Consider the following 27,958-nt stretch of genomic DNA (forward strand, 5'->3'; position numbering starts at 1 on the left):
CTGAGGGCCCCAGTGCTCTGGTGAGAAAACAGCCCAGACAAGAGACGTGTGTCGGCAGGAGACAGCCCACACACATGCAGAAGCCTGGGTTCCAGTCTCTCCTCCTATCTAAAAAATAAAGCAGAGGCCACCAAGAGTGGAGCCTGGGAGGGGCTCGACGAGGAGCATGGCACTGAAGGGCCGCCTGCCCCCGGGAGAGTGCCGGCAGAAAGAAGCCCTTCCTGGCCCTGTGCCGGCCTCCCACGCGCTCACGCGCTCAGGACAGCAGTGCACGCTGCCCTTGGAGGCCCCCGCCCTCCTGCGTGTCTCCTCTTTGCGCCCCGCGAGCCCAGCACGGGTGCCCACCCCGCTTTTGGGTCTGCCTCACGCTGGGGCGCTGGCCTTGCCATGTCATGCCCGGGCATTCGAGTGACTCAGGCCGTGGTCCTTGTGTGGCCTGAGCCCACTGACCTCACCCTGGTGGGCTCTACCCCACAAGGGCAGGCTGTAGGGCCTCTCACTTATGTGGGAGCCCCACTCCCTCACACCGGGCTGTGTCCCCTGAGGCCTCCCTACTGGGTGTGAGGCGCCCTTGGTCCTGGCTCCCCGCCGGCCCAGCTGTGCTCTGGGCCCAGGACACACCTAGAGGTGTCCATCTGCCCCCCGGACCCCCTCCTGGGCAGGCTGGGGGTGGGGGTGGGAGGTGCTGGCCCAGCCCTGTGCCCATAAACCTATGCAGACCACATGCGTAAAAGCACTTTAAAGGACACGCAAGGCGGTAGGGGACAGCAGTGGGGACTCTGCCCCGGGCTCCTGGCCACTGGGGTCGGGCCACTGGGGTCAGGTCACTGGGCTCTGGCCACTGGGGTCGGGTCACTGGGGTCAGGTCACTGGGGTCCATCCACTGGGGTCGGGTCACTGGGGTCAGGTCACTGGGTTCTGGCCACTGGGGTCGGGTCACTGGGGTCAGGTCACTGGGGTCCATCCACTGGGGTCGGGTCACTAGGGTCAGGTCACTGGGGTCAGGTCACTGAGTTCTGGCCACTGGGTTCCGGCCACTGGGGTCCATCCACTGGGGTCAGGTCACTGGGTTCCAGCCACTGGGGTCCATCCACTAGGGTCCAGCCACTGGGGCCTGGTCACTAGGGTCTGGTCAAGGCGGTGTGGCAGGTGGGTGGTCACGGGGCCTGGGCCTCCAAGTACCGCACGGGGCTGGAGAAGGGGCCTGGCCGAGCCCAGTAGTCCATGGCTCGCACCCGGTAAGAGCCGGATACCATAGCGGTCTCTGGATACAAGGGTGAGTGGGCCTGAGTGTGGCCCCATGTGCCCCCGCGGTCCCTGCACAGCCTCCAGGCCCCCATGCTCCCCCCAGGCCCCCCAGGCTTCACGCCTCCCACATCCCCAGGCCTCCCAAGGCTCCCAGCACCAGGAGGGGCCACACCTGGGCTGAACACGAAGAGGTTGAACGTGGATGGCTTCCTGCTTATCGGAGTGAAGGCCGCACCATCCAGAGAGAACTGAACCTCGTAGGTCCACAGGCACCTGGGGCATCAGCACAGGCTGAGGGGGGCTGGGGGGCTGAGGAGAGTGAGGGCTGAGGCCAGAGGGGGTGAGGAACCGAGGGGTGAGGAACCGAGGGGTGAGGGGATGAGAGACTGAGATATGGGGATGAGGGCTGAGGATATGGAGAGGTGAGGAGATGAGGGGGTGAGGGGTGTTGGACTGAGGGGGTGAGGGCTGAGGGCTGAAGATATGAAGGGGTGAGGGGTGTTGGGCTGAGGGATGAGGGCTAAGGGCTGAGGGGTGAGGGCTGAGGAAATGAGGGGGTGAGGGGTGTTGGACTGAGGGGCTGAGGGCTGAGGCCAGAGGGGGTGAGGAACTGAGGGGTGAGGGGATGAGAGACTAAGATGTGGGGATGAGGGCTGAGGATATGGAGGGGTAAGGAGATGAGGGGGTGAGGGGTGTTGGACTGAGGGGGTGAGGGCTGAAGATATGAAGGGGTGAGGGGTGTTGGACTGAGGGATGAGGGCTAAGGGCTGAGGGGTGAGGGCTGAGGAAATGAGGGGGTGAGGGGTGTTGGACTGAGGGGCTGAGGGCTGAGGCCAGAGGGGGTGAGGAACTGAGGGGTGAGGGGATGAGAGACTGAGATGTGGGGATGAGGGCTAAGGGCTGAAGGGGTGATGGAGTGAGGGGCTAGGGCTGAGGACTGAGGATATGGAGAGGTGAGGAGATGAGGGGGTGAGGGGTGTTGGACTGAGGGGTTGATGGCTGAGGGGGTGAGGGGGTGAGGGCTGAGGGCTGAAGATATGAAGGGATGAGGGGTGTTGGACTGAGGGGGTGAGGGCTGAGGGGGTGAGGGGGTATAGGAGTGAGGGCTGAAAGGCAGAGATGTGAAGGGGTGAGGAGTGAGGGGCTGAGTGAGGGACTGGGAGGCAAGTGCTGAAAGCTAAGGGGGGCTGGGGCCAAGGAGGACTAAGGGTCTGGGGGCCGGGCCGGTGTGGGGGGCTGCGCACTTGGAAGCCACGAGCTCATCCGACCAGACCAGCAGCAGTTGCCCACGGGTCAGCGGCATTGCCCGGAGCCGGGTCACCTGTGGGTGAGCGGAGCCGTGACCACGAGCCCCACAGAACGGCCTGGTGGCGGGTTGGGGGTGGTCACGCGGGGTAGCAGGTTCTGGAGCTGGGAACCTGCAGGGGTGGGGGTCCCAACAGAGAGGGGCTGGGGGCTCCCTTGGGGAAGGAGGGTCCCGCGGGGTGGGGGCAGCAGGATTCCCCACTGGACTTCCCAGGGGTCAGAAGGGGTCCCCGGCTCCCAGTGGGGCTCTTTGGGGGAGGGGTCCGGGGGGCAGGGGTGTGGGGAGGGACCCCGGGCAGGGTGTCTGGAGGCAGGGGTCTCGGGGTCTCCCGCAGGGGCTGCCTCCTAGACAGGACCCCTTGGGGTGGGAGCCCCCAGGAAGGAGCCCCAGTGGGGGAGGGGTCCCCAGCAGGGTGGGCAGGGGTCACTTGCCTGGCCCGGAGGGCCCGGGGGTCGCGCACAGAGGTGCAGCAGCAGCAGCGCCGGCAGGGCGAGAGGGGGACGCAGCGTCAGGCGGCCGTCGGCGGGGACGGGGCGCGGAGGCTCAGCCACCGGGTCCTGGGGACGCAGGGGTCAGTGTGGCAGGCGCGGCGGGACCCCGGGAGTCCTCCGCTCGCCCCCGCACCTCTGCTTCTCTCATGCGCCGGAACTGCTCGGCCGAGGGGAAGACGGGGCGGCCCAGACGTTGCCACTGGGCCTCCGGGCTGCAGCAGGAGTCGTCCAGGGCCAGGGACACGTAGACCAGGCCTGGGGGCGGGTGTCACCTGGGACCCTCGCCCTCCCCTGACCAGGCCTGGGGGTGTCACCGGGACCCTCGCCCTCTCCTGACCAGGCCTGGGGGTATCACTGGGCCCCTCACCCTCCCTGACCAGGCCTGGGGGTATCACCAGGACCCTCATCCTCCCTGACCAGGCCTGGGGGCAGGCGTCACCTGGGACCCTCGCCCTCCCCTGACCAGGCCTGGGGGTGTCACCGGGACCCTCACCCTCCCTGACCAGGCCTGGGGGCAGGTGTCACCTGGGACCCTCACCCTCCCTGACCAGGCCTGGGGGCAGGTGTCACCTGGGACCCTCGCCCTCCCCTGACCAGGCCTGGGGGCAGGTGTCACCTGGGACCCTCGCCCTCCCCTGACCAGGCAGGGGGCAGGTGTCACCTGGGACCCTCGCCCTCCCTGACCAGGCCTGGGGGCAGGTGTCACCTGGGACCCTCGCCCTCCCCTGACCAGGCCTGGGGGTGTCACCGGGACCCTCACCCTCCCTGACCAGGCCTGGGGGCAGGTGTCACCTGGGACCCTCGCCCTCCCCTGACCAGGCCTGGGGGTGTCACCAGGACCCTTGCCCTCCCTGACCAGGTCTGGGGGTGTCATCCTCCACGGGGGTACCCTCCCTCTCCCCAGAGCCCCCTCACCAGGGCCGGAGGGCAACCCCCGCAGGTGCAATGACACGGGAAGGTGGGTGCTGGCGTGGGCGTGGGTGTCGTCACTGGCATAAAGCAGCACGGTGGCACGCCAGGCATCAGCAGGGCCCTGGGGGTGGTGGGTGCTGGCCAGGACACCCACCGAGTGGTTGCTACCCAGCACCTGCCCGGCCTGCGACACCTCAGCCCACAGCTGCTCACCGTCTGTGAGGTCACCACACGGGGGGTCACCATGCAGGGAGGTCACCACACAGGGGGGTCACCACGCGGGGAGCCACCACGCGGGGGGTCACCACACAGGGGGTCACCATGCAGGTGGCATCAGCCCCCAACCACACTGCAGGCACTCAGCAACCCACCCCAGGCCCCACATGCCCTCTCAGCCCCTGCCCGTGCTCCCCACCCCACCCCTGCCCTCACCCCCTCACCCCATCACCCAGCAGAGACAGCAGCCCCTGCCCCCTGCCCTCACCCCTCACCCAGCAGGGCCAGCAGCTCCTGCCCCCTGCCCTCACTCCCTCACCCCCTCAACCCTCACCCAGCAGGGCCAGCAGCTCCTGCCTCCTGCCCTCACCCCCTCACCCCCTCACCCCTCACCCAGCAGGGCCAGCAGCCCCATGGCGCTCAGCACAGGTTTGCACAGCAGCTGCACGTGGGGAGGCTGCGTGTTGTTGACCTGGAAGCGGGCGGTCAGGGTGCGCTGGGAGAAGGGGTGTGGGTGGTAGCTGAGGAAGGCGTTGTCGTTGCTCAACAAGGCGTAATGGACCCCCGAGCTGTTGGCCACCAAAAGGTTCTGGTGCTGGACGATGACCTATGGGGGGGGGGCGGGAGGCTGGTGCAGGAGTGGAGATGCCCACCCCGGGGAGACCCCCATCACAGGGAGACCCCCCCACCCCGGGGAGACGCCCCACCCCGGGGAAACCCCCACACCCAGGGAGACCCCCCCACCCCGGGGAGAAGCCCCAGGCCAGGGAGACGCCCCACACCGGGGAGACCCCCACCCCAGGGAGATGCCCCACCCCAGGGAGATGCCCCAGGCCAGGGAGATGCCCCATACCGGGGAACCCCCCACCCCAGGGAGATGCCCCACCCCGGGGAGACCCCCACCCCAGGGAGACACCCCACCCCGGAGAGATGCCCCATCCCGGGGGGATGCCCCAGGCCAGGGAGAGGCCCCACCCCGGAGAGACGCCCCACCCCGGGGAGACCCCCACCCCGGGGAGACACCAAACCCCGGGGAGACCCCCACCCCGGGGAGACCCCCACCCCGGGGAGACACCCTACCCTGGGGAGACCCCCCACCCCCGGGAGACGCCCCACCCCGGGGAGATGCCCCACCCCAGGGAGACCCCCCAGGCCAGGGAGACCCCCACCCCAGGGAGACACCCCACCCCGGGGAGACACCCTACCCCGGGGAGACCCCCCACCCCTGGGAGACGCCCCACCCCAGGGAGACGCCCCACCCCGGGGAGATGCCCCACCCCAGGGAGACCCCCCAGGCCAGGGAGATGCCCCCTCTGAGGGATTCCCACACCCCAGGGAAACACCCTGCTTCTGGTAGCCCCCACCCCCTGGGAGCCCCCCAAGGACCCCAGGCCCCACCTTGACCACCATGGCGGCGTAGGTCACGCCAGCCCTCCAGGCCAGTGGCTGCGCCCAGCCCACCATCGGGTCAGCCTCATCATTGTGCAGGGGGGTGCGGGCCAGGCCAGGAAACAGCCGCTGCACCAGCTGCAGGACCTCCCGCTCCTGCTCCAGGATGGCCATGGAGCTGCCCCCACCCTGTGGACAGACAGACACAGGACCGGCTGCAGGACAGAGTGGGACAGGGTGGGGAGGGGGAGGGAGATGGAAACAGGACAGGCGGATGGGGTCCAGAACAGGGACAGACACAGGACAGGAGGCTGAGGTGGGGGCAGGGACAAGACAGGGATGGGGACAGGGACAGAGATGGACACAGGACGGGCTTCCGGGGGTGTGGACAGGGACAGAGATGGACACAGGACAGGTATGGGGACAGGGACAGAGATGGACACAGGACAGGTTGCTGGGGGTATGGACAGGGACAGACATGGACACAGGACAGGGATGGGGACAGGGACAGAGATGGACACAGGACAGGCTGCTGGGGGTGTGGACAGGGACAGACATGGACACAGGACAGGACAGGGATGGGGACAGGGACAGACATGGACACAGGACGGGCTGCTGGGGGTGTGGACAGGGACAGACATGGACACAGGATGGGCTGCCGGGGGTGTGGACAGGGACAGAGATGGACACAGGACGGGCTTCTGGGGGTGTGAACAGGGACAGACATGGACACAGGACATGCTGCCGGGGACAGGGTGGGGGCTAGTGATGGGATGGGAACAGAGATAGGCACAGGGGACTGGCTCTGAGAGCAGGGACAGGGGACAGGGATAGACAGACGGACAGAAGATGGCTGTAGGGGGGCACGGATGGATATGGGAGGGGACAGGTACAAACAGACAGACACAGGATAGGCTGCCGGAGGGTTAGGACAGGATACAGGGACGGACAGATGGACAGACAAGACTGACTGCTAGGGAGACAGGGATGGGAGATGGGGGACCAGGGACAGACAGGAAGACAGACATAGAACAGGCTGCCAGGGGCCTGGGACGGTACACACCCACCTTCCTGTGTAGGGCCAGGAAGTCCAGCCGCACCCTCGCCGCCCCCGTGAAGAAATTGGGGCCATGCTGGCAGTGTGCCAGGAGCCCCCAGCTGAGTGGGGAGCCGGGAGGAGGGTGGAAGGCATCCCCGGGCCCCCCCAGGCGCAGTTCGGGGCTGGCGGCAAGCAGGCCCTCCGAGCACGAGTCATAATAGTTGAAGAAGCCTGAGGGGGGCTCAGAGAGTGGGCGAGGGGCAAGGGGCTCCCCCAACTCAGTCGGCCCCCTCTTCAAGCCCCTAGCACCCCATTCTGCTCAGCCTGCCCCCCAGCCCCCACCCTGCTCCCCAGCCCCCACCCTGCTCAGCCTGCCCCCAGCCCCGCTCAACCTGACCCCCCAGCCCCCACCCTGCTCAGCCTGCCCTCCCCCCCAGCCCCGCTCAACCTGACCCCCCAGCCCCCACCCTGCTCAGCCTGCCCTCCCCCCCAGCCCCCCTCGGCCTGCCCCCCAGCCCCCACCCTGCTCAGCCTGCCCTCCCCCCCAGCCCCCCTCGGCCTGCCCCCCAGCCCCCACCCTGCTCAGCCTGCCCTCCCCCCCAGCCCCGCTCAACCTGACCCCCCAGCCCCCACCCTGCTCAGCCTGCCCTCCCCCCCAGCCCCCCTCGGCCTGCCCCCCAGCCCCCACCCTGCTCAGCCTGCCCTCCCCCCCAGCCCCGCTCAACCTGACCCCCCAGCCCCCACCCTGCTCAGCCTGCCCTCCCCCCCAGCCCCCCTCGGCCTGCCCCCCAGCCCCCACCCTGCTCAGCCTGCCCTCCCCCCCAGCCCCCACCCTGCTCAGCCTGCCCCCCAGCCCCCCCTCAGCCTGCCCTCCCACCCAGCCCCCCTCGGCCTGCCCCCCAGCCCCCACCCTGCTCAGCCTGCCCTCCCCCCCAGCCCCACTCAACCTGACCCCCCAGCCCCCCCCTCAGCCTGCCCGCCCCCTCCCCCTTCCCCCAGCCTGGCTCTGTGCCACGCACCCTGTGCCGTCATGTTCACGTTGTCAAAGTCGTGGTGATCCGGCTCATTCCATGTCTCAAAGTTCCACTGGGACACGTGCTCCAGCCCATATTTCTCTGCAGTGGCCAGCAGCACATGTGGGGCAGGGGAGAGGCAGCTGCCCTGCTCCCCAGCACCCCCGCCCCACCCAGGGCGGCCGCCTCCCACTCACCAATGTATCTCCTGGCCAGCTGGGAGACCAGGTCCTTCCAGGCAAACACCTGCCGCTTGTCCTCGAAGTCAGTGAAGTGTCCCGAGGGGCTGCCCATCAGCTCGAAGCCTGCACACGGGGACAGTCCACCACCACCACCACTCACCACGGGGACAGTGCCACCAGCCACAGGGACAGTGCCACCACCACCACCACCATTCACCACAGGGACAGTGCCAGCAGCCACAGGGACAGTGTCACCATCACCACCACTTACCACGGGGACAATGCCACCACCACCACCATTCACCACAGGGACAGTGCCAGCAGCCACAGGGACAGTGCCACCATCACCACTCACCACGGGGACAGTGCCAGCAGCCACAGGGACAGTGCTCCCATCACCACCACTCACCACGGGGACAGTGCCAGCAGCCACAGGGACAGTGTCACCATCACCACCACTCACCACGGGGACAATGCCACCACCACCACCATTCACCACAGGGACAGTGCCAGCAGCCACAGGGACAGTGTCACCATCACCACCACTCACCACGGGGACAATGCCACCACCACCACCATTCACCACAGGGACAGTGCCAGCAGCCACAGGGACAATGCCACCATCACCACTCACCACAGGGACAGTGTCAGCAGCCACAGGGACAGTGCCACTATCACCACCACTCACCACGGGGACAGTGCCACCACCACCACCATTCAACACAGGGACAGTGCCAGCAGCCACAGGGACAGTGTCACCATCACCACCACTCACCATGGGGACAATGCCACCACCACCACCATTCACCACAGGGAAAGTGCCAGCAGCCACAGGGACAGTGCCACCATCACTACCACTCACCACGGGGACAGTGCCATCACCACCACTCACCACAGGGACAGTGCCACCAGCCACAGGGACAGTGTCACCATCACCACTCACCACGGGGACAGTGCCAGCAGCCACAGGGACAGTGCCACCACCATCACCACTTACCACGGGGACAGTGCCCCACCACCACCACTCACAACAGGGACAGTGCCACCACCATCACCATTCACCACAGGGACAGTGCCAGCAGCCACGGGGACAGTGCCACCACCACCACCATCACCACAGGGACAGTGCCCCACCACCACCACTCACCACGGGGACAGTGCCACCACCACCAGCAGCCACAGGGGCTGTGCTGTCACCACCCACATGGGGACAGTGCCAGTGTCGCTGGCCAGCTCAGATGGGCAGCCCAGTGGCGGCCCTGAGCCCTGTACCTGGGAAAAGCTGGTTCTCCCTGAGCAGGTCCAGGTATGCATCCAGGTGAGTGAAGTTGTAGGTGAGGCCCTGGCCGGCTGTCCTGCTGGAGGAGCACAGGAAGGTCAGGTGTGGAGCCCGCAGGACATCACCCTGGCTGGGTCTCGCCATGTTGAGGGTCCTGGGGGCCGCTGGCCACTCCTCCAGTGTGTCCCTGTGGCGAGGCCCATGGGCAAGGACAAGGAGCCCCAGGCCCCATGACAGAGCGGCTGTGGGACAGGAGGCTGCTGCCTGGGTCACAGGGCCCAGCCCAGCAGCACCCTGTGAGGAAGGCCTTGCTGGCGCCTGAGAGTGGACGCAGCCCCCTCGGGAAGCGGGGTGAAAGCTGTGGAGCACAGGGCTTGCGTGGGGGGGGCGGCAAGCTCTCAGTAAGTAGCCTTATAGAGTGAGGAAAGATCCTGCCAGAGGCTTTGAGGTCCCAGGTTCAAGTCCCAGTAGCACCCACCACCTGAGCCAGAGTTGAGCAGGGCTCTGGTCTCTCCTTTTGTATCTCTACCTCATTAAAATAAATTTAAATTAAAGTGGGAGGGGCGCTCAGATTAAGCACACACGTTACAGAGCACAGGACCCAGGTTTGAGCCCCCTGGTCCCCACCTGCAGGGGGAAAGCTTCATGAACAGTGAAGCAGAACTGCAGGTGTCTCTAGCTCCCTCTCCTCTCTCAATTTTTCTCAGTCCTATCACACAGGAAAATAAAGTAAATAAATAAGAAAGATGGCCGCCTGGAACAGCAGATTTGTAGTGCTGGCACCAAGCCCCAGAGACAACCCTGGTGGCAATTTATTTAATTAAATATTTAATTGGAAGGAACAAAGGCAGAGCTGCCTAGCATGTGGGGGCACCTTGCACAGAGTGGCTTCTCAGCAGTGCAGGGTGAGTGGTGCGTCTCTCTCTCTCTCTCTCTCTCTCTCTCTCTCTCTCTCTCTCGAGAAAAGGAGGAGGGGGAGGGGGAGTCTGCCAGGAGCCGTGGGCAGGGCTGGAGCCCCAGAGTCGTCGTGGCAAAAACACACGACTGAACAGTGCTGCTAGGCTGCTCAGGTGGAACGGCAGCGTCGAGTCAGGCTTGAGCAGCTTCTGTGAATGGAAATAGAGAAAAAGTCACATGTCGGGTGCTTCTTCAAAAAACACTTCATTTTTAAAAGTATTTTATGGGTGGGGAGATAGCATAATGGTCATGCAGACAGAATCTTCTGCCTAAGGCTCCAAGGTCTCAGGTTCAATCTCCCATCCCACCAGCAGCCAGAGCTGAGTACAATAAAATGAACTTGGAAAAAAATACTTTAAAAAGCATGCATGGTTTATTGATTAGGGCAAAATAGGAAGCTTCAGTGTTGTGGTCTCGTTCAAATAAATATATACAAAAATGTAAATAAAAAAAAGACCCGTGTATTTCAGAGAGAACCAGACCCTGCTCTGCCAAAACTGTGCTGGGACCCAGCCTGGGAGCTCAACCCCCAGTCTGCTTTGTGGGTCCCGTCCACACCCAAGGGCACCCTGGTCTTGAGTGAGGCTGGGGACGGGGCCGTGCAAAGGGTGTGGTGGGGTGCTGTGCTCAGTCCCTGCCTAGAGGGTAGAGAAGGACTGGGCGCTCGAGGCCCCTCGGCTGATGACCTGTGCTCAGCCCAGAACTCGTGGCACCTGTCACAAACACACAGGCTTTCTAAACTTAGCAGACTGGGTGTGAAGCAGGGCTGCAGGCGTCTTTCTCCCTCTCTATCGCCCCCTCCCCTCTCAATTTGTGGCTGTCTCTATCCAGTAAACTAAGATAATAAAGAAATACATATATACATACACATATACACACACAACATCTTTACTTATTATTGGGTAGACAGGGAAATTGAGTAGAGTGGTCTGGAAGGTGGCACAGTGAATAAAGCATTGGACTTTCAAGCATGAGGTCCTGAGTTCAATCCCTGGCAGCACATGTACCAGAGTGATGTCTGGTTCTTTCTCTCTCCTCCTGTCTTCCTCATGAACAAATAAATAAAATATTTTTTAAAAGAGAGAGATGGCAGGAGTAGACAGTATAATGGTTATGCAAACAGACTCTCATGCCTGAGGCTCTGAAGTCCCAGGTTCAATCCCCTGCCCCACCATAAACCAGAGCTGAGCGGTGCTCTGGTTAAAAAAAGAAAAAAAGAGATGGGAGTCGGGCAGTAGCGCAGTGGGTTAAGCGCAGGTGGTGCAAAGCGCAAGTGGCACAAAGTGCAAGGACTGGTGTAAGGATCCTGGTTCTAGCCCCCGGCTCCCCACCTGCAGGGGAATCAGCAGTGAAGCAGGTCTGCAGGTGTCTGTCTTTCTCTCCCCCTCTCTGTCTTCCCCTCCTCTCTCCATTTCTCTGTCCTATCCAACAACAACGACATCAACAACAGGAACAACAATAAAAAAACAACAAGGGCAACAAAAGGGAATACATAAATAAAATATAAAATATATTTAAAAGAGAGAGAGAAATAAGTCAGAAACAGAAGGATGACTATGGGATGATCTCACTCTCAGGCAAAAGTTGAAAAACAAGATCAGAAACGAAAACATAAGTAGAACCTGAAATTTAATTGGCATATCGCACCAAAGTGAAAGACTCTGCGGTGGGTGGGTGGGGAGAATACAGGTCCATGAAGGATGATAAATGACATAGTGGGGGTTGTATTGTTAAATGGGAAACTGGGGAATGTTATGCATGTACAAACTATTGTATTTACTGTTGAATGTAAAACATTAATTCCCCAATAAAGAAATAAATTTTAAAAAATAAATAAGAGAGAGAGAGAGAGAGTGTGCGAGGGCAGGGCGGTAACGCGGCAGTTGAAGTGCAGGTGGCGCGAAGCGTAAGGACCTGCGTAAGGATCCCGGTTCGAGCCCCCGGCTCCCCACCTGCAGGGGAGTCGCTTCACAGGCGGTGAAGCAGGTCTGCAGGTGTCTGTCTTTCTCTCCCCCTCTCTGTCTTCCCCTCCTCTCTCCATTTCTCTCTGTCCTGTCCAACAACAACATCAGTAACAACACAATAATAACTACAACAACAATAAAAAGACAACAAGGGCAACAAAAGGGAAAATAAATAAATAAAATTACTAAATAAATAAAAAAGAGAGATAGAAATTGAGAAGAGTGGTCCAGAAGGTGGCACAATGGATAAAGCACTTGACTTTCAAGCATGAGGTCCTGAGTTCAGTCCCCGGCAGCACATGTACCAGAGTTATGTCTGCTTCTTTCTCTCTCCTATCTTCCTCGTGAATAAATTTTTAAAAAATCTTTTAAAAAGAGAGAGAAATTGAGAAGAGAGGGGGAGATAGAAAGGGAGAGAGACAGAGACACTTGCAGCCCTGGGATGCATTGGATCGACCTTCTCGTGGTGCATCCCATTCATTGGTGAGTCCCCATTCATTGGGGAAACTGACGATCCTTCCTAGCCGACTGAATCCACATGGATCCCAGTCACTTTCAAAGCCAGCAACAAGCAGCTCCTGACAGCTTTCAGCCTGACCTGTTGACTGGCTACGGAAGAAGGGCAAACGCTAGAAGAAGAAGAAGAACTTGCAGCCCTGCTTCACCACTTGTGAAGTTTTCCCTCTGCAGGTGAGGACTGGGGGCTTGAACTCAGGTCCTTGTGCCTGGCCCCATTTTATGCTTTTTTTCCTTGCTGCCATGGTCGTCACTAGGGCTCAGTGCCTGCATGACTCCATCGTGTGGCCTGCCTACCTGGCTTTTTTTTTTTTTTTTTTGAGACAGCAGGAGAGACAGGCAGAGGGGAGAGGCCCCTGCAGCAGTGCTGGGGGCTGGGGGCTTGAACCTGGGGCCATGTGTGTGCCAACATGTGTGCTCTACCCATTGAGCCTCCAGGGTCTGTTGGAAGCCCTAGAGGGGAGATCCCTGAGTCGTGTATGAACAGCCCCGCCTGCACCCCCAACAGCCAGGTGCATGGGGACACCCCACAAGGCCAGCTTGCCCCCTACAGAGCCCCCAGTCCAGGCACCTCCCCCAGCCAAAGGTCACAGGGTTAGGGACTTGGGTAAAAATTAAATGAAGGGTGGCCGGTTCCAAAGTTCCTGTGGGGGAAGGGGCGCCAACCTGGGGAGTGTGGCGGGGGCACCTGTCCCTCAGCCCCCTGGCCTCTGCCAGCTCCCACCCACGCCCAGGACAGTAGAGCTGGGTTCCTCGGAGAGCCACTGACCCCGGGGACCACCCCCCAGCCTGGGAGTGGGGACCGGCAGGGAGTGCCCTAGAGCCCATGCCTCACTCCAGGGGCAGTCGGCACACAGGGCCGCCGCCGAGGGCTCAGAGCCCTGTATTTGGCACCCCTACCCATGGCCCACCCTCAGGGGCACCCCTGGGAGCTCCTGCAAGCAGGAATGCCCGGGGACCCCTCACCTGCCCTTCCCTCTCCTCCCCTCCCCCCACACCCACACCTTCCCCGCCCAGAGCTACAATGGGGGTGGTCCCCCGGCCGCCTCTGGTTACGGCTCAGCCCACAGCCAGGATTAGCGATCTGGGCAAAGCCAGGTAGACTGTGACTCAGCACCCTGGGTGATCATTCACCACGGCCACGAGGGTGGGCACCGCTGACCTGCACCCCCTCCACCCACCCACCCCGCAGGGCTGTGGGCGGCTGCCGATGCGGGCAGAGGACAGGCAGCACACAGGGCTTCCACGGTGAGTCTCCCCAGGACACAAGGACAACCAGGGCCACCCCCGGAGGCCGGTGACACCAAGTGTCCCAGGGAACAGCTGGGCCAGTGGGGGGCACCTCGGGGAGCCCCGGCTGAGAAGGTCCCATGCCGCTGGCCACCCACTCACAGCACCACAGGGACACCGGGACCCCACACCTGCTGTCGAGGTCCTCGGACCGGGGGCTCAGTGTCCACCCCAGCCAGAGGGTGGGGCGGACGCGCAGGGAACTTGGGGACAGGAGGCCTGGGGCCAGCCGCAGTGGTGACGCTGGCCCCCTTGTCCAAGGCAGGACTTCTGGCCGGAGCCACCATGGCTGGGTGCCCGGTGCTGGTGCGCCGGCCACCCCCCGACCCCCCTGGGGTGCTGGAGAGCCTGAAGGTCGGACTGCGGCGCCGCTGTGAGTGGGGGCCTCAGGGCGCGCGGCTGTGGGCCCTCCTCCCCGTCACACTCTGGCTGCCGCGCTACCGGCCGCGGGAGGACCTGGCAGGCGACGTGCTGTCGGGGCTGGTCATCGGGGTCATCCTGGTGCCCCAGGCCATCGCCTACGCGCAGCTGGCCGGCCTGCAGCCACTGTCGGGCCTGCACACGGCCTTCTTCGCCGGCCTGGTCTACTTCCTGCTGGGTACTTCGCGCCACGTGTCCGTGGGCATCTTCAGCCTGCTGAGCCTCATGGTGGGTCAGGTGGTGGACAGAGAGCTGCAGTTGGCCGGCTTCAATCTCTCGCTGGACGGCAGTAGCCAGGCGCCCAACCGAAGCGCCCTCAACACCTCAGCCGCCACCCTGGTGCCTGCGGGCTGTGACCGGGACTGCTATGCCGTCCGCGTGGCCAGCGCCCTCACGTTGGGGTGCGGGTTGTACCAGGTGAGGGTGTCAGGCTGGTCGGGCAGGCGGGGGGGAGGAACGGGCTGGAGGGGGTGGACGAGACGGGTGTCAGGGCATGGACGGAGCAGGTGGCAGAGGCTGGGGACGAATGGGAAGGGTGGGGGCCAGCCTAGCCAGGGCGAGAAGGGTGGGGATGGATGGACGGTCTGACCGAGGTGGGATGGGATGGATGGGACGGGAGTCGGAGTTTGGGGGTCAGGGAAGGGCAAGGGGGACAGGGTGGACAGCCTGACTGGGCTGGTGAGGGAAGGGTTGGGATGGGAGGTGTGGGCCGCAGTGGACAGCAGGGGTGGACAGCACAGGCAGGCCAGGCAGCAGGGCAGGTGCACGGGCAGAGTGAGCAGCGGGGAGTGGAGCGTTGGCCACGTGACACAGGCCAGCCCGTGGCTCCCTGGAAACAGTGTCCACCCTGCTGTGGACACCCAGTCCCAGGAGGGAGGCGGGCGGGGGGCCGCCGTCGGCGGGGTGGCTGGGAGAGGGGGCGCGGCACCCACTGACCTGATGCTGCCCGCCCGCAGGTGCTCATGGGTGTGTTGGGTCTGGGCCGCGTGTCGGCCTGGCTCTCGCAGCCCCTGCTGGACGGCTTCGCGGTGGGCGCCTCCCTGACCATCCTCACTTCGCAGCTGCGCCACCTGCTGGGCGTGGGGCTCCCGCGGCTGCGCGGGCCGGGCGTGGTGCCACGCACGTGGCTGAGTCTGCTGCGGGCCCTGCCGCGCGCCAACCTCTGTGACGTGCTCACCAGCGCCCTGAGCCTGGCCGCACTGCTGGCCGCCGGGGCGCTGAACCGCCGCTGCCGCAGCCTGCGGGCGCCTTTTCCCGCAGAGCTGCTGGTCATGGTGGCGGCCACACTGGCCTCCCGCCTGGGGCGCTTCCACCAGCGCTTTGGAGCTGCCGTGGCGGGCGACATCCCCACCGGCCTCCCGCCACCCGAGGCGCCCGATCCGCGGCTGCTGTGGCGCCTGGTGCCAGACGCCGCGCCGCTGGCCCTGGTGGGCGCCGCCTTCTCCGTGTCGCTGGCCGAGATGTTCGCGCGTGCCCACGGCTACAGCACGCGGGCCGACCAGGAGCTGCTGGCCGTGGGCTGCGGCAACGTGCTGCCCGCGTTCTTTGGCTGCTTCGCCACCAGCGCCACGCTTGCCAAGACCCTGGTGCGCGAGGCGGCGGGCGGCCGCTCCCAGCTGTCGGGCGTCGTCAGTGCCGCCGTGGTGCTGCTGGCGCTGCTGGCGCTGGCGCCGCTCTTCCGGGACCTCCCGCGCAGCGTGCTGGCCTGCGTGGTGGCGGCCGGGCTGCGGGGTGCCCTGCGCAAGGTGGCCGAGCTGCCGCGGCTGTGGCGTCTGAGCCGGGCGGACGCGCTGGTCTGGGTGGCCACGGCCGCCACCTGTGTGCTGCTCAGCACCGAGGCCGGGCTGCTGGCCGGGCTGCTGCTGTCCCTGCTGGGCCTGGCCGGCCGCTCACGGTGTCCCCCGGCCGCCCTGCTGGCCCGCGCCCCGGCCTCCGACTTCTACGGCGACCCCGCGGAGTTCGAGGGGCTGCTGCCTGAGCCTGGGGTGCACGTGTTCCGCTTCTCGGGGCCCCTGCATTTCGCCAACAAGGATGGCTTCCTGCGTGCGCTCTACAGCCTCACCGGGCTGGACGCGGGCCGGGCGGCAGGAGGGCAGCGGGCAGGGGGTGGCGTGGCCCTGCTGCCCGCGGAGCCCGGCTTCCACGCCGTGATCGTGGACTGCGCCCCCCTGCTCTTCCTGGACTCGGCCGGCCTGGCCGTGCTGCGGGACTTGCGGCGCGACTACAAGGCCCTGGGCGTCTCGCTGCTGCTGGCCGGCTGCAGCCCCTCGGTGCGCTCAGCCCTGCAGAGGGCAGGTGTCCTGGGCGAGCCCCCAGACTCCGCCGAGGAGGACGCCACGTTCTTCCACAGTGTGCACAGCGCCGTGTGCTCCGCCCGGGCCCGGTGCCTGGGACCGATGCCCACAGACTCCACCGTCTAGAGCCTCGGCCCACTCACAGCCAGCGCCCAGCTGCCACCGGACACGCTAGTAGCCTGGGAGTCAGGGTACCCTCATCTGACCAAAGCCTCGTCCTGGCCATGTGCCCAGGACTCAACCCAGGCCATCCCACGAAGCCAGCCCTGAGGGTCTGCGTGTTCAGGAACTGCTGGCGACGGGCCCAGCCTGCAAGGCTGACAACTTCCTAGGTGTAGCAGACATCGCACCTCATGCCCACACGCCCCTGCCCCCCACACCTCCACACCCCTGCCCCTCACACCCCAAGCCCCTGCCCCTCACGCCTACACACCCCAGCCCACCACAGCTCCACACCCCTGCCCCTCACACCCCCACGCCCCTGTCCCTCGCGCCCACACGGCCCTGCCCCCCACACCTCCACAACCCTGCCCCTCACACCCCCACGCCCCTGCCCCTTACCTGGCCTTGACGAGCTCCAGCAGCCAGTGTGTCCGTACCTGCTGGATGCCCCCGTGAGGGACAGCACCCAGGTACGCCATGTTGAGCTGCTGGTCCCAACTGAGGACAAAGCGGTCAGCCTGGTTATGCGGCAGCGGAGGGCTAGGGATAGATGACAGAGACACCACAGCTACATCTGGCTTTCACCTACAGAACCCGGCCACAATGGCAGATTTTCACCTTGGTGGGCAGGGGGGCCTGTTGTCTGTAACTGACTTGTGACGGGCCTGTGACTGTGACTGTGACCTGTGACTGTGACCTGTGACTGTGTCCTGTGACTGGGGCCCTGTGACTGGGGCCTGTGACAGTAGCCCTGTCACTGTGGCCTGTGACTGTGACCTGTGACTGTGGCCTGTGACTGTGACCTGTGACTGTGGCCTGTGACTGTGACCTGTGACTGTGGCCCTGTGACTGTGGCCTGTGACTGTAGCCCTGTGACTGTGGCCCTGTGACTGTGGCCCTGTGACTGTAGCCCTGTGACTGGGACCTGTGACTGTGTCCTGTGACTGTGACCCTGTGACTGTGACCTGTGACTGTGGCCTGTGACTGTAGCCCTGTGACTGTGGCCCTGTGACTGTGGCCCTGTGACTGTGGCCATGTGACTGTGGCCCTGTGACTGTGACCTGTGACTGTGGCCCTATGACTGTGGCCTGTGACTGTGGCCTGTGACTGTGGCCTTGTGACTGTGGCCTGTGACTGTGGCCTGTGACTGTGGTCCTGTGACTGTGACCCTGTGACTGTGACCTGTGACTGTGGCCAGTGACTGTAGCCCTGTGACTGTGGCCCTGTGACTGTGACCTGTGACTGTGGCCTGTGACTGTGGCCCTGTGACTGTGACCCTGTGACTGTGACCTGTGACTGTGACCTGTGACTGTGGCCAATGACTGTAGCCCTGTGACTGTGGCCCTGTGACTGTGGCCCTGTGACTGTGGCCCTGTGACTGTGGCCCTGTGACAGTGACCTGTGACTGTGGCCTGTGACTGTGGCCTGTGACTGGGACCTGTGACTGTGTCCTGTGACTGTGGCCCTGTGACTGTAGCCTGTGACTGTGACCTGTGACTGTGGCCTGTGACTGTAGCCCTGTGACTGTGGCCCTGTGACTGTGGCCCTGTGACTGTAGCCCTGTGGCTGTGGCCCTGTGACTGTGACCTGTGACTGTGGCCCTGTGACTGTGGCCCTATGTGGCCTGTGACTGTGGCCTGTGACTGTGGCCTGTGACTGTGGCCTTGTGACTGTGGCCTGTGACTGTGGCCCTGTGACTGTGGCCTGTGACTGTGGCCTTGTGACTGTGGTCCTGTGACTGTGACCCTGTGACTGTGACCTGTGACTGTGGCCAGTGACTGTAGCCCTGTGACTGTGGCCCTGTGACTGTGGCCTGTGACTGTGGCCCTGTGACTGTGACCCTGTGACTGTGACCTGTGACTGTGGCCAGTGACTGTAGCCCTGTGACTGTGGCCCTGTGACTGTGACCTGTGACTGTGGCCTGTGACTGTGGCCCTGTGACTGTGACCTGTGACTGTGGCCCTGTGACTGTGGCCTGTGAGTGTGGCCTGTGACTGTGACCCTGTGACTGTAGCCTGTGACTGTGGCCCTGTGACTGTGACCTGTGACTGTGGCCCTGTGACTGTGGCCTGTGACTGTGACCTGTGACTGTGGCCTGTGACATTGGCCCTGTGACTGTGGCCTGTGACTGTGACCTGTGACTGTGGCCCTGTGACTGTGGCATGTGACATTGGCCCTGTGACTGTGGCCTGTGACTGTGACCTGTGACTGTGGCCCTGTGACTGTGGCATGTGACAGTGGCCCTGTGACTGTGACCTGTGACAGTGGCCCTGTGACTATGACCTGTGACTGTGGCCTGTGACTGTGGCCTGTGACATTGGCCCTGTGACTGTGGTCCTGTGACTGTGGCCTGTGACTGTGGCCTGTGACTATGACCTGTGACTGTTTCCTGTGACTATGGCATTGAGACTGTGACCTGTGACTGTGGCCTGTGACTGTAGCGCTGTGACTGTGGCCCTGTAACTGTGACCTCTGTGGCCCTGTGACTGTGGCCTGTGACTGTGGCCTGTGACTGTGACCCTGTGACTGTGGCCTGTGACTGTGACCTGTGACTGTGGCCTTTGACATTGGCCCTGTGACATTGGTCCTGTGACTGTGGCCTGTGACTGTGGCCTGTGAATGTGACATGTGACTGTGGCCCTGTGACTGTGGCATGTGACAGTGGCCCTGTGACTGTGGCCCTGTGACTGTGGCCCTGTGACTGTGGCCTGTGACTGTGGCCTGTGACATTGGCCCTGTGACTGTGGTCCTGTGACTGTGACCTGTGACTGTGGCCTGTGACTGTGACCTGTGACTGTGGCCTGTGACTGTGGGCTGTGACTGTGACCTGTGACTGTGGCCTGTGACTGTGACCTGTGACTGTGGCCCTGTGACTGTGACCTGGGACTGTGGCCTGTGACTGTGACCAGTGACTGTGGCCTGTGACTGTGACCTTGTCTGTGGTTGTGACTGTGACCTATGACTGTGGCCTTGTGACTGAGGCCTGTGACTGTGACCTGTGACTGTGGCCTGTGACATTGGCCCTGTGACTGTGGCCTGTGACTGTGACCTGTGACTGTGGCCCTGTGACTGTGGCATGTGACATTGGCCCTGTGACTGTGGCCTGTGACTGTGACCTGTGACTGTGGCATGTGACAGTGGCCCTGTGACTGTGACCTGTGACAGTGGCCCTGTGACTATGACCTGTGACTGTGGCCTGTGACTGTGGCCTGTGACATTGGCCCTGTGACTGTGGTCCTGTGACTGTGGCCTGTGACTGTGGCCTGTGACTATGACCTGTGACTGTTTCCTGTGACTATGGCATTGAGACTGTGACCTGTGACTGTGGCCTGTGACTGTAGCGCTGTGACTGTGGCCCTGTAACTGTGACCTCTGTGGCCCTGTGACTGTGGCCTTGTGACTGTGGCCTGTGACTGTGGCCTGTGACTGTGACCCTGTGACTGTAGCCTGTGACTGTGGCCTGTGACTGTGACCTGTGACTGTGGCCTTTGACATTGGCCCTGTGACTGTGGCCTGTGACTGTGGCCTGTGAATGTGACATGTGACTGTGGCCCTGTGACTGTGGCATGTGACAGTGGCTCTGTGACTGTGACCTGTGACTGTGGCCCTGTGACTGTGGCCTGTGACTGTGGCCTGTGACATTGGCCCTGTGACTGTGGCCTGTGACTGTGACCTGTGACTGTGGCCCTGTGACTGTGGCATGTGACAGTGGCCCTGTGACTGTGACCTGTGACAGTGGCCCTGTGACTATGACCTGTGACTGTGGCCTGTGACTGTGGCCTGTGACATTGGCCCTGTGACTGTGGTCCTGTGACTGTGGCCTGTGACTGTGGCCTGTGACTATGACCTGTGACTGTTTCCTGTGACTATGGCATAGAGACTGTGACCTGTGACTGTGGCCTGTGACTGTAGCGCTGTGACTGTGGCCCTGTGACTGTGACCTGTGACTGTGGCCCTGTGACTGTGGCCCTGTGACTGTGGCCTGTGACTGTGGCCTGTGACTGTGACCCTGTGACTGTGGCCTGTGACTGTGACCTGTGACTGTGGCCTTTGACATTGGCCCTGTGACATTGGTCCTGTGACTGTGGCCTGTGACTGTGGCCTGTGAATGTGACATGTGACTGTGGCCCTGTGACTGTGGCATGTGACAGTGGCCCTGTGACTGTGACCTGTGACTGTGGCCCTGTGACTGTGGCCTGTGACTGTGGCCTGTGACATTGGCCCTGTGACTGTGGTCCTGTGACTGTGACCTGTGACTGTGGCCTGTGACTGTGACCTGTGACTGTGGCCTGTGACTGTGGGCTGTGACTGTGACCTGTGACTGTGGCCTGTGACTGTGGCCTGTGACTGTGACCTGTGACTGTGGCCCTGTGACTGTGACCTGGGACTGTGGCCTGTGACTGTGACCAGTGACTGTGGCCTGTGACTGTGACCTTGTCTGTGGTTGTGACTGTGACCTGTGACTGTGGCCTTGTGACTGAGGCCTGTGACTGTGACCTGTGACTGTGGCCTGTGACATTGGCCCTGTGACTGTGGCCTGTGACTGTGACCTGTGACTGTGGCCCTGTGACTGTGGCATGTGACATTGGCCCTGTGACTGTGGCCTGTGACTGTGACCTGTGACTGTGGCCCTGTGACTGTGGCATGTGACAGTGGCCCTGTGACTGTGACCTGTGACAGTGGCCCTGTGACTATGACCTGTGACTGTGGCCTGTGACTGTGGCCTGTGACATTGGCCCTGTGACTGTGGTCCTGTGACTGTGGCCTGTGACTGTGGCCTGTGACTATGACCTGTGACTGTTTCCTGTGACTATGGCATTGAGACTGTGACCTGTGACTGTGGCCTGTGACTGTAGCGCTGTGACTGTGGCCCTGTAACTGTGACCTCTGTGGCCCTGTGACTGTGGCCTTGTGACTGTGGCCTGTGACTGTGGCCTGTGACTGTGACCCTGTGACTGTGACCCTGTGACTGTAGCCTGTGACTGTGGCCTGTGACTGTGACCTGTGATTGTGGCCTTTGACATTGGCCCTGTGACTGTGGCCTGTGACTGTGGCCTGTGAATGTGACATGTGACTGTGGCCCTGTGACTGTGGCATGTGACAGTGGCTCTGTGACTGTGACCTGTGACTGTGGCCCTGTGACTGTGGCCTGTGACTGTGGCCTGTGACATTGGCCCTGTGACTGTGGTCCTGTGACTGTGACCTGTGACTGTGGCCTGTGACTGTGACCTGTGACTGTGGCCTGTGACTGTGGGCTGTGACTGTGACCTGTGACTGTGGCCTGTGACTGTGACCTGTGACTGTGGCCCTGTGACTGTGACCTGGGACTGTGGCCTGTGACTGTGACCAGTGACTGTGGCCTGTGACTGTGACCTTGTCTGTGGTTGTGACTGTGACCTGTGACTGAGGCCTGTGACTGTGACCTGTGACTGTGGCCTGTGACATTGGCCCGGTGACTGTGACCCGTGACTGTGGCCTGTGACTGTGGCCCTGTGACTGAGGCCTGTGACTGTGGCCTGTGACTGTGACCTGTGACAATGACCCTGTGACTGTGGCCTGAGACTGTGACCTGTGACTGTGGCCCTGTGACTGTGACCTGTGACTGTGGCCTGTGACTGTGACCGGTGACTGTGGCCTGTGACTGTGACCTTGTCTGTGGTTGTGATTGTGGCCTTGTGACTGTGACCTTGTGACTGAGGCCTGTGACTGTGACCTGTGACTGTGGCCTGTGACATTGGCCCTGTGACTGTGACCTGTGACTGTGGCCTGTGACATTGGCCCTGTGACTGTGACGTGTGACTGTGACCCTGTGACTGAGGCCTGTGACTGTGGCCTGTGACTGTGACCTGTGACAATGACCCTGTGACTGTGGCCTGTGACTATGGCCTGTGACAGTGACCTGTGACTGTGGCCTGTGACTGTGACCTGTGACTGTGACCTGTGACTGGCCTGTGACATTGGCCCTTTGACTGTGGTCCTGTGACTGTGGCCTGTGACAGTGGCCTGTGACTGTGGCCCTGTGACTGTGGCATGTGACAGTGGCCCTGTGACTGTGACCTGTGACTGTGGCCCTGTGACTGTGGCCTGTGACATTGGCCCTGTGACTGTGGTCCTGTGACTGTGACCTGTGACTGTGGCCTGTGACTGTGACCTGTGACTGTGGCCTGTGACTGTGGGCTGTGACTGTGACCTGTGACTGTGGCCTGTGACTGTGGCCTGTGACTGTGACCTGTGACTGTGGTCCTGTGACTGTGACCTGGGACTGTGGCCTGTGACTGTGGCCTGTGACTGTGACCTTGTCTGTGGTTGTGACTGTGACCTGTGACTGTGGCCTTGTGACTGAGGCCTGTGACTGTGACCTGTGACTGTGACCTGTGACATTGGCCCTGTGACTGCGACCTGTGACTGTGACCTATGACTGTGACGTGTGACTGTGACCCTGTGACTGAGGCCTGTGACTGTGGCCTGTGACTGTGACCTGTGACAATGACCCTGTGACTGTGGCCTGTGACTGTGGCCTGTGACTGTGGCCTGTGACTGTGACCTGTGACTGTGGACCTGTGACTGTGACCTGTGACTGTGGCCTGTGACTGTGACCGGTGACTGTGGCCTGTGACTGTGACCTTGTCTGTGGTTGTGACTGTGGCCTTGTGACTGTGACCTTGTGACTGAGGCCTGTGACTGTGACCTGTGACTGTGGCCTGTGACATTGGCCCTGTGACTGTGACCTGTGACTGTGGCCTGTGACATTGGCCCTGTGACTGTGACGTGTGACTGTGACCCTGTGACTGAGGCCCGTGACTGTGGCCTGTGACTGTGACCTGTGACAATGACCCTGTGACTGTGGCCTGTGACTATGGCCTGTGACTGTGGCCTGTGACTGTGACCTGTGACTGTGGCCTGTGACATTGGCCCTTTGACTGTGGTCCTGTGACTGTGGCCTGTGACAGTGGCCTGTGACTGTGGCCCTGTGACTGTGACCTGTGACTGTGGCCCTGTGACTGTGGCCTGTGACTGTGGCCTGTGACATTGGCCCTGTGACTGTGGTCCTGTGACTGTGACCTGTGACTGTGGCCTGTGACTGTGACCTGTGACTGTGGCCTGTGACTGTGGGCTGTGACTGTGACCTGTGACTGTGGCCTGTGACTGTGGCCTGTGACTGTGACCTGTGACTGTGGTCCTGTGACTGTGACCTGGGACTGTGGCCTGTGACTGTGGCCTGTGACTGTGACCTTGTCTGTGGTTGTGACTGTGACCTGTGACTGTGGCCTTGTGACTGAGGCCTGTGACTGTGACCTGTGACTGTGGCCTGTGACATTGGCCCTGTGACTGCGACCTGTGACTGTGGCCTGTGACTGTGGCCCTGTGACTGTGACCTATGACTGTGACGTGTGACTGTGACCCTGTGACTGAGGCCTGTGACTGTGGCCTGTGACTGTGACCTGTGACAATGACCCTGTGACTGTGGCCTGTGACTGTGGTCTGTGACTGTGACCTGTGACTGTGGCCCTGTGACTGTGACCTGTGGCCTGTGACTGTGACCGGTGACTGTGGCCTGTGACTGTGACCTTGTCTGTGGTTGTGACTGTGGCCTTGTGACTGTGGCCTTGTGACTGAGGCCTGTGACTGTGGCCTGTGACATTGGCCCTGTGACTGTGACCTGTGACTGTGGCCTGTGACATTGGCCCTGTGACTGTGACCTATGACTGTGATGTGTGACTGTGACCCTGTGACTGAGGCCTGTGACTGTGGCCTGTGACTGTGACCTGTGACAATGACCCTGTGACTGTGGCCTGTGACTATGGCCTGTGACAGTGACCTGTGACTGTGGCCTGTGACTGTGACCTGTGACTGTGGCCTGTGACATTGGCCCTGTGACTGTGGTCCTGTGACTGTGGCCTGTGACAGTGGCCTGTGACTGTAACCTGTGACTGTGGCCCTGTGACTGTGGCATGTGACATTGGCCCTGTGACTGTGACCTGTGACTGTGGCCCTGTGACTGTGGCCTGTGACATTGGCCCTTGACTGTGGTCCTGTGACTGTGACCTGTGACTGTGGCCTGTGACTGTGACCTGTGACTGTGGCCTGTGCCTGTGGGCTGTGCCTGTGACCTGTGACTGTGGCCCTGTGACTGTGACCTGGGACTGTGGCCTGTGACTGTGACCGGTGACTGTGGCCTGTGACTGTGACCTTGTCTGTGGTTGTGACTGTGACCTGTGACTGTGGCCTTGTGACTGTGACCTGTGACTGTGGCCTTGTGACTGAGGCCTGTGACTGTGACCTGTGACTGTGGCCTGTGACATTGGCCCTGTGACTGTGACCTGTGACTGTGGCCCTGTGACTGTGACCTATGACTGTGACGTGTGACTGTGACCCTGTGACTGAGGCCTGTGACTGTGGCCTGTGACTGTGACCTGTGACAATGACCCTGTGACTGTGGCCTGTGACTGTGACCTGTGACTGTGGCCCTGTGACTGTGACCTGTGACTGTGGCCTGTGACTGTGACCGGTGACTGTGGCCTGTGACTGTGACCTTGTCTGTGGTTGTGACTGTGGCCTTGTGACTGAGGCCTGTGACTGTGACCTGTGACTGTGGCCTGTGACATTGGCCCTGTGACTGTGACCTGTGACTGTGGCCTGTGACTGTGGCCCTGTGACTGTGACCTATGACTGTGATGTGTGACTGTGACCCTGTGACTGAGGCCTGTGACTGTGGCCTGTGACTGTGACCTGTGACAATGACCCTGTGACTGTGGCCTGTGACTGTGACCTATGACTGTGGCCTGTGACTATGGCCTGTGACAGTGACCTGTGACTGTGGCCTGTGACTGTGACCTGTGGCTGTGTCCTGTGACTGTAGCCCTGTGACTGTGGCCTGTGACTGTGGCCCTAAGACTGTGGCCTGGGACTATGGCCTGTGACAGTGGCCCTGTGACGGTGGCCTGTGACGGTGACATGTGACTGTGGCCCTGTGACTATGACCGGTGACTGTGGCCTGTGACTGTGGCCTGTGACAGTGGCCTGTGACTGTGGTCCTGTGACTGTGGCCGGTGACTGTGGCCAGTGACTGTGGCCCTAAGACTGTGGCCTGTGAATGTGACCTGTGACTGTGGCCTGTGACTTGTGACTGTGGCCCTTGACGGTGGCCTGTGACGGTGACCTGTGACTGACCTGTGAATGTGTCCTGTGACTGTGTCCTGTGATTGTGGCCTGTGACTGTGACCGGGGTCCTGTGACTGTGGTCCTGTGACTGTGGCCTGTGACTGTGGCCTGTGACTGTGGCCGTGACTGTGGCCTGTGACTGTACCTGTGACTGTGGCCCTGTGACTATGGCGTGTGACTGTGGCCCTGTGACTGTGGCCCTGTGACTGTGGCCTGTGACGGTGGCCTGTGACGGTGGCCTGTGACTGTGACCTGTGACTGTGGTCCTGTGACTGTGGTCCCGTGACTGTGGCCTGTGACTGTGGCCCTGTGACTGTGGCCCTGTGACTGTGACCTGTGACTGTGGCATGTGACTGTGGCCCTGTGACTGTGACCTGTGACTGTGGCATGTGACTGTGGCCCTAAGACTGTGAACTGTGACTGTGGCCTGTGACCTATGACTGTTGCCCTGTGACGGTGGCCTGTGATTGTGACCTGTGACTGTGGCCCTGTGACTGTGACCTGTGACTGTGGCCTGTGACAGTGGCCTGTGACTGTGGTCCTGTGACTGTGGCCGGTGACTGTGGCCAGTTAAGACTGTGGCCTGTGAATGTGACCTGTGACTGTGGCCTGTGACTTGTGACTGTGGACCTTGACGGTGGCCTGTGACGGTGACCTGTGACTGACCTGTGAATGTGTCCTGTGACTGTGTCCTGTGATTGTGGCCTGTGACTGTGACCGGGGTCCTGTGACTGTGGTCCTGTGACTATGGCGTGTGACTGTGGCCCTGTGACTGTGGCCCTGTGACTGTGGCCTGTGACGGTGTCCTGTGACGGTGGCCTGTGACTGTGACCTGTGACTGTGGTCCTGTGACTGTGGCCCTGTGACTGTGGCATGTGACTGTGGCATGTGACTGTGGCCCTAAGACTGTGAACTGTGACTGTGGCCTGTGACCTATGACTGTGGCCCTGTGACGGTGGCCTGTGACTGTGACCTGTGACTGTGGCCCTGTGACTGTGACCTGTGACTGTGGCCTGTGACTGTGGCCCTGTGACTGTGGCCTTGTGACTGTAGCCTGTGACTGTGACCTGTGACTGTGGCCTGTGACTGTGACCTGTGACTGTGGCCCTGTGACTGTGACCTGTGACTGTGGCCCTGTGACTGTGGCCTGTGACTGTGGCCCTGTGACGGTGGCCTGTGACTGTGGCCCTGTGACTATGGCCTGTGACTGTGGCCTGTGACTGTGACCTGTGACTGTTTCCTGTGACTATGGCATTGTGACTGTGACCTGTGACTGTGGCCTGTGACTGTGGTCCTGTGACTATAGCCCTGTTACTGTGACCTTGTCTGTGGCCTGTGACTGTGACCTGTGTCTGTGACCTGTGACTGTTTTTGTGACTATGGCATTGTGACTGTGACCTGTGACTGTGGCCTGTGACTGTGACCTGTGACTGTGGCCTGTGACTGTGTCCTGTGACTGTAGCCCTGCGACTGTGACCTGTGACTGTGCCAGTGACTGTGGCCCTAAGACTGTGGCCTGTGACTGTGACCTGTGACTGTGGCCTATGACTGTGGCCTGTGACCTGTGACTGTGGCCCTGTGACGGTGACCTGTGACTGTGACCTGTGACTGTGGCCTGTGACAGTGGCCTGTGACTGTGACCTGTGACTGTGGTCCTGTGACTGTGGCCTATGACTGTGGCCTGTGACTTTGGCCCTAAGACTGTGGCCTGTGACTGTGACCTGTGACTGTGGCCTGTACTGTGGCCTGTGACCTGTGACTGTGGCCTGTGTCGGTGATCTGTGACTGTGGCCTTGTGACTGTAGCCTGTGACTGTGACCTGTGGCCTGTGGCTGTGACGTGTGACTGTGGCCTGTGACTGTGGCCTTGTGACTGTGGCCGTGACTGTGGCCTGTGACTGTAACTGTGACTGTGGCCTGTGACTGTAGCCCTGTGACTGTGGCCTATGACTGTGGCCCTGTGACTGTGGCCCTGTGACTGTGATCCTGTGACTGTGGCCCTGTGACTGTGGCCTGTGACTATGACCTGTGACTGTGGCCCTCTGACTGTGGCCTGTGACTGTGGCCCTGTGACTGTGGCCCTTACTCAGTGTCTCCGAGTAAGGTGACACTGGAGGTT

At 61.9% G+C, this 27,958-nt stretch overlaps 3 protein-coding genes across 8 annotated transcripts in view; 2 read left to right on the forward strand and 1 right to left on the reverse strand.

The window, feature by feature from the left end:
* Nucleotides 1–721: 721 nt before the first annotated feature.
* Nucleotides 722–27,958, reverse strand: part of IDUA (alpha-L-iduronidase) — a 28,113-nt gene continuing 876 nt past the window's right edge. The window contains exons 2-14 of one of the 2 annotated variants that reach the window (XM_060188405.1): nucleotides 17,078–17,218; nucleotides 9,069–9,151; nucleotides 7,812–7,919; nucleotides 7,621–7,716; nucleotides 6,630–6,832; nucleotides 5,572–5,751; nucleotides 4,567–4,780; nucleotides 3,961–4,173; nucleotides 3,179–3,300; nucleotides 2,986–3,111; nucleotides 2,493–2,569; nucleotides 1,421–1,521; nucleotides 722–1,264 (exon numbers count right to left, since the gene is read on the reverse strand). In XM_060188405.1, the coding sequence (XP_060044388.1) occupies nucleotides 1,158–1,264; nucleotides 1,421–1,521; nucleotides 2,493–2,569; nucleotides 2,986–3,111; nucleotides 3,179–3,300; nucleotides 3,961–4,173; nucleotides 4,567–4,780; nucleotides 5,572–5,751; nucleotides 6,630–6,832; nucleotides 7,621–7,716; nucleotides 7,812–7,919; nucleotides 9,069–9,151; nucleotides 17,078–17,218 (1,771 nt within the window). In that variant the 3' untranslated portion in view covers nucleotides 722–1,157. Of the gene's footprint in view, nucleotides 1,265–1,420; nucleotides 1,522–2,492; nucleotides 2,570–2,985; nucleotides 3,112–3,178; nucleotides 3,301–3,960; nucleotides 4,174–4,566; nucleotides 4,781–5,571; nucleotides 5,752–6,629; nucleotides 6,833–7,620; nucleotides 7,717–7,811; nucleotides 7,920–9,068; nucleotides 9,155–17,077; nucleotides 17,219–27,958 lie in introns of both variants that reach the window. The other variant, XM_007537743.3, reaches the window with a different exon arrangement.
* Nucleotides 13,259–16,642, forward strand: SLC26A1 (solute carrier family 26 member 1). Its single transcript, XM_016194617.2, has 3 exons — nucleotides 13,259–13,760; nucleotides 14,064–14,639; nucleotides 15,179–16,642. Exons 2-3 carry the CDS (start codon nucleotides 14,088–14,090, stop codon nucleotides 16,640–16,642), a joined length of 2,016 nt encoding a protein of 671 aa, XP_016050103.2. The 5' UTR covers nucleotides 13,259–13,760; nucleotides 14,064–14,087.
* The window catches only part of PIGG (phosphatidylinositol glycan anchor biosynthesis class G), a 264,955-nt gene continuing 252,982 nt past the window's right edge, over nucleotides 15,986–27,958 (forward strand). For all 5 annotated transcript variants that reach the window (XM_060188401.1, XM_060188399.1, XM_060188400.1 and 2 more), the window contains exon 1: nucleotides 15,986–15,992. The gene's annotated coding sequence lies outside the window, so the exon portion shown is untranslated. The remainder of the gene's footprint in view (nucleotides 15,993–27,958) is intronic.

This window comes from Erinaceus europaeus, chromosome 3, assembly GCF_950295315.1.
Source record: "Erinaceus europaeus chromosome 3, mEriEur2.1, whole genome shotgun sequence".
In the NCBI taxonomy this organism is placed as follows: domain Eukaryota; kingdom Metazoa; phylum Chordata; class Mammalia; order Eulipotyphla; family Erinaceidae; genus Erinaceus; species Erinaceus europaeus.

Excerpts from the sequence above, each read along its gene's own strand:
- SLC26A1 (XM_016194617.2), top strand. The coding sequence starts at position 14,088 with ATGGCTGGGTGCCCGGTGCTGGTGCGCCGGCCACCCCCCGACCCCCCT. Across the intron at positions 14,640-15,178 it reads TGGGGTGCGGGTTGTACCAG|GTGCTCATGGGTGTGTTGGG; the intron begins GTGAGGGTGTCA and ends GCCCGCCCGCAG.